At 38.7% G+C, this 5390-nt stretch overlaps 1 protein-coding gene across 1 annotated transcript in view; it reads left to right on the top strand.

Moving 5' to 3' along the window:
• LOC120265093 (ferredoxin-dependent glutamate synthase, chloroplastic-like) overlaps positions 1–4286 on the top strand; it is a 17578-nt gene extending 13292 nt beyond the window's left edge. Inside the window, exons 8-10 of the mRNA XM_039273006.1 lie at positions 2786–2894; positions 3003–3087; positions 3573–4286. Coding sequence (XP_039128940.1) covers positions 2786–2894; positions 3003–3087; positions 3573–4286 — 908 coding nt within the window. The remainder of the gene's footprint in view (positions 1–2785; positions 2895–3002; positions 3088–3572) is intronic.
• Positions 4287–5390: the final 1104 nt, after the last annotated feature.

Here is a 5390-nt window from a genome sequence, read left to right as displayed (position 1 = left end):
GTCGGGACAGATGTTAATTGTTAGTGCAACCGCACTATTTATTGGCATGATTTGACACCTAGACCAAGTGTCTTGGCAACCAAGGTGACAAAGCATAATTGATGATGTGGCAAGCATGGTGATATGGCAAGTAGACTTGGAGTGCAAGGCAAACATCTTGAAGATCTTGGTGGAGCTATTTTTAGTATGTCTACAACATGGGGCCAAATATCTTGAAGATCTTGGTGGAGTTATCTTTGGCAATGCATTACAACTTGAGCACAAGATCATATCAAGACCATATTTACGTGATTTGATTGAAGACTAAATATGGTGGAGCTTAATTAAAGAAAGATCTATTCATGGTGTGAATGAAGATATGATTTGAAGAATCCTTGATAAGAATCATTGAAGTCTATTAACGGCAAGATTTGAGGACCAAAACTTGGGTGAATTGAAGATCAAGTTTGGAGAATCTTTGAAGACCAAACTTGGAAGATTGAAGACTAAATTTGGCAAGTTTCATGGAAGACGCACAAGGGCGATCGCGCCTTGCGAGGGGACTCGCGTGATGAGGAACCGAGGAGGTAGGCTAGTCTGCGGCGGTCGGGATCGGGAGATTTGTCCGCATCGACTCGGACTAAGCATGACCGGGAGGTTGATGGGTCTTGAGGTCGTCCCGCAGCGTAACGAACTCAGTCAAGTCGCGATCGAGGCCATGTTGCAATTCATGTTACATGCAGGGAGTTGCATGACTAATTTTCAGGGTGTTTTTAAATTAGTAGCCGTGAGATTCTAAAAAGAGGTATGTGCTATATTTGGGACGTTGAGGCGTCTATATAAGCTACCTTGCTCGTAGATTGTAGGTGTGACTCTTGGGGAACTCTTGGAGGAGAGTGTGTGAGCACCAGACAATCTAGAGAGGGTAGTGTTCATTATTGTTGAGTGAGTGAGTGACAAGTGTTTTGTACTCATGTATTTTCACCTCTTTTAGTGGATTGTTTTTCTCCGGGCTTGGCCCCCCAGACGTAGGCGAGAGGAAGCCGAACTGGGTTACCAATCTTGTGTGTCTCCTTCTTGCTTGGTTTGTGTGAGTTTTTCTTTGAGTGTTGTGAGTGTTCACTAAACCACAAACCACATCGCCGGAACTAACAAGTGGTATCAGAGACTTGGTCACCGTTTTCCTTTGGTTTCAAAGTCGGCGAGGTCCTAACAAGTTCCATTGATGGCCGGAAAAGAAGGAGCTTCCGTCACACGACCACCGTTGCTTAATGGATCCAACTATCCATATTGGAAGGCTCGCATGAAGGCGTTTATCAAGTCTATTGATGAGAGAGCATGGATTTCTGTAGAAGAAGGATGGTCTCCTCCTACTCTAGTTGATGAAGAGCGAGAGCGTGATCATGAAGAAGAAAAAGGCGTTGGAGTGTCGAAGACATGCTGAAAGCTAATGCTAATGGAAAAGCTCTAAATGCAATTTTTGGAGGTGTTGATGAGAACCAGTTCAAGTATATTGCAACATGCGAGAGTGCCAAGAAAGCTTGGGAGATTCTTCAAACCATTCATGAAGGGACCAACTTGGTAAGAGAATCTAAACTCCAAATGCTAACAACTATGTTCGAGAATCTCAGGATGAGAGAAGAAGAGACAATAGCCATGTTCAATGCAAAATTGATGGACATAGCAAATCGAGGCCTACCACTTTCGGCAAGGAGTATTCGATAAGAAGCTAGTCTAGAAGATACTTAGATCTCTCCCAAGAAGATTTGATGCTAAAGTTGCTGCAATAGAAGAAGCAAAAGATATCACAACTATGAGACTTGATGAGTTGATGGGATCTCTATAAGCATATGAGATGAATCGAATCCGGTAGAAGAGAAGAAGATATAGCTCTAAAAATTGAAGCAACAAGCCCAAAAGAGATGCAACAGACTGAAGACATAGAAGAAGAAGGAGAAATTGCCCTTTTGGCCAAGAAAGCTGCGAGATATTTCGAGAAAAAATTCAAGAAGAAGACAAAGCGGAAGATGCGGTCAATACTCACACTTCTTTACCAACCGATGAGATTTCAGAAATTTCGATTAGCTTTTGCAAGTCCTGTTACAACATCTGTTGCAACACCGAAGAAAGTCTGTTTGTGAAGAAGTGATCGAAAACAATCTTCTTCATGGGTACCAACTTGTGCTGAAAAAACTTGACAAGATGCTCATACAAAACAAGAGTCTTGAAAAAGAGTTAAAAGAATGTCAAGAAAAGTTGAACAATGCTGAAAAGACCATAAACTATATGAAGAAAGGAAAGGCCAAGATTGATGAGTTACCTTTTCAAACAAGTTCACAACATCATATAGAAGAGACATCAGGAGACAAGATATGCAAAGTTGAAGCTGATTGTGTTCTATCTAATGCTCATGAATACAACCAAGTGAAGTATAACATGGAGAAGAGACAATATAGAAGACAAGTTCCTACATGCTTTCATTGTGGAAGAAGAGGACATATAAGACCAAAGTGTCATCAACTGAAGGAAGATATGAGGAATCATAGAGTACTTGGAAAAGCAAAGAAGTGGATTCCGATATGTCACTATTGTGGTGTCAAAGGGCACATCCGTCCAAGATGTTGGAAGATGAAGAAAGACATAAAAGAAAACAAAAATATGAGGCAGACTCCCTATACTAGAGAAAAGAAGAAAGAAAGCAAGAATGTATGGGTCAGAAAAGGAGATTTAGTGGGGTACTCTTCATCAAAAAGATCCTCGGAAGACAACTGGTATTTTGACAGTGGTTGTTCACGACATATGACAGGCAACAAAGGTTTTTTGATGAATTACAAAGAATGTCCAACTGGGCATGTGACTTTTGGAGATGGTCAGAAAGGTCAAGTAGTTGGAAAAGGAACATTGATGATTCCTGGGTATCCAAAATTGAAAAATATTCTGCATGTAGAGGGGCTGAAAGCAAATCTTCTAAGTATAAGTCAACTATGTGATCGAAATCTGTTGGTAAAATTCACTCATGACAGGTGTGTTGTCTATGATGAAGCTGGTCAGTGTGTTCTAACTGGTTCAAGATCTTCAGACAATTGCTATTTGCTAGAGAAACTGGAAGTCTGTTATAACACATCTTGCAACATCAACGAAATTTGGCATCGAAGCTTGGACATCCGAATTATAGGAACTCGATGAAGATTACGAAATGAAAAGTCGATTAAGGGAGTGCCCAAGCTTACAAAAAGCAAAGATGGTGTTTGCGGACCTTGTCAACTGGGAAAACAAAGTCGTGCTTCTCACAAAGTTGTGCAAGACATTGGTACAACAAGAGTCGTTTGGAACTTTTGCACATGGATCTTATTGGACCCACACAAAAGCGAAAGCTTGTCGTGTAAAAGATATGTATTTGTGTGTGTTGATGACTATTCTAGGTACACTTGGGTGGACTTCTTGAAAGAAAAAAATCGAAAACTTATGAAGCCTTCAAGAAGTTATGCTTGCAACTCCAAAAATGAGAAAGAGTGTCAAATAGGAAAGATTGTCAAAAATCGGGGAGTGATCATGGAAGGGAGTTTAAAAAATGCTCAATTTGCTGAATTTAGCAAGAAACATGGGATTCAGTCATGAATTTTTCAGACACCAAAAAAACTCCTCAACAAAACGGAGTGGTTGAAAGGAAGAATCGCACTCTCCAAGAGATGGCTAGAGTTATGTTGAATTCAAAGAAGCTCTCTACAAGATTTTGGGCGGAAGCAATCAATACGGCATGCTACATCATCAATAGAGTGTACATTCGGCCTTCAACCAACATGACACCATATGAAATTTGGAAAGGTAAAAGGCCAAATCTCAAATACTTTCACGTCTTTGGAAGCAAATGTTACATTCTGAATGATAGAGATCAGCTGGGAAAGTTTGACAAGAAAAGTGATGAAGGATTATTCATGGGGTATTCTACAACTAGTAGAGCATATCGAGTGTTCAATTCAAGAACCAAAAAGATGATGGAGACCATTAATGTTGCTGTTGATGATTTCTCTGATATGGAGACTCAAGGTACATCAAGTGAGCCAAACAAGCATATCACTCAGAATAGCGAATTAGTAGATGAAGAGTTACAGGCCGAAAAAAATGTTGCAACACAGGGTTACAACACCAATCTGCAACAACATGTATACTCGCTCGGGTTTCGAGACAGACAACATAGTTATAATCGATGTCGCATAGCGAGTTACAACGAGATGAAGTCATTCCGAATCGGGATGACGATGAAGAAGATAATGAAGACAGCAGTCTTGAACCATCCTCAAGAATAAAGAAGAATCATCCTATTGAGAATGTGATTAGTAAACGAGTGACCGTGAAATGTTAATGATTTGGGTAAAGATCACATCGATATCGCTTGCAATATTAGAATATGAATGGCCTATTTAATCACAAGAACCCCACCGGCATTCTAATGAAAGTATAAAGTATATATAGAACTCGTCTATATGCGGAAGAGGAGAAAAACATTCCGATGCGTTGAGATGACTTGAATTCTTGGGTGACCCACTCCAAATTATGATATGACTGGAGGAGCCACAAAATTAATTAATTATAATTTAAAAATATTAAAAATAATACGAGTTATGTTTGTTTTTGAAAGTGATATCTTTGGAAAGCGATAACTACTATTTAAATTAATAATAATTTTTAACAAATAAACTATTTATTTTTTATTTATTACTAAATCATAAATTTTATTTTTAATACTTTCAAAGCCTTAAATTAATCAATATTAATCAATTACAAACACTTCAACAAATTTTCAGAAACTCTCTATAAATCACAAACTCAAAATAAAAAAAAATCTCGTAAATAAAATAAAACAACAATCAAAATTGGTCTAACTCAAACAAAAATAACTAAATAAATAAATAAATAATTTCACCTCCTTATAGAAAGATCAGATGACAAATTTAAATGGGTTATTTCACAATTTTATATTTAATTAAGGAATTGGCTGGGCAAGAGGCGGACAAAGGTGGAGTAGTAAAGAGTTGTGGGCGGCGGGTAAAGAGGGCAGAGGAGGGGGCTTAGGGGGGCAAACAGAAGGTAGGGCAAGGGTCCATGGACTCCGCCGGTGACAAGGAGCCAGCCGCCCCCTATCCCCCTGGGATTTGATCATATATAAATTCTGGTAGCTCTACCACAAAAAAGAAAAAATTATCAGGGTTTTGGTTGGAGTGGAGGATTAAACTAATCAATTGACAGGTTATCTCAAACTACGGACCATACCAATTTTTTTAAATGTAATTGAGAATATTAATATCTTTTTGTTATGAAGGACTAGCAAACATATATTTTATTACAAATGTATACTAGATGGGTAAATGTTTACCCTAGCTAGTTGTCTGCATCTCTCGAAGTTCTCTTCC

This window comes from Dioscorea cayenensis, chromosome 7, assembly GCF_009730915.1.
Source record: "Dioscorea cayenensis subsp. rotundata cultivar TDr96_F1 chromosome 7, TDr96_F1_v2_PseudoChromosome.rev07_lg8_w22 25.fasta, whole genome shotgun sequence".
Taxonomy (NCBI): Eukaryota; Viridiplantae; Streptophyta; class Magnoliopsida; order Dioscoreales; family Dioscoreaceae; genus Dioscorea; species Dioscorea cayenensis.
Note: the sequence above shows the minus strand (reverse complement) of the source record. Positions and strands in the feature narration are given on the sequence as shown.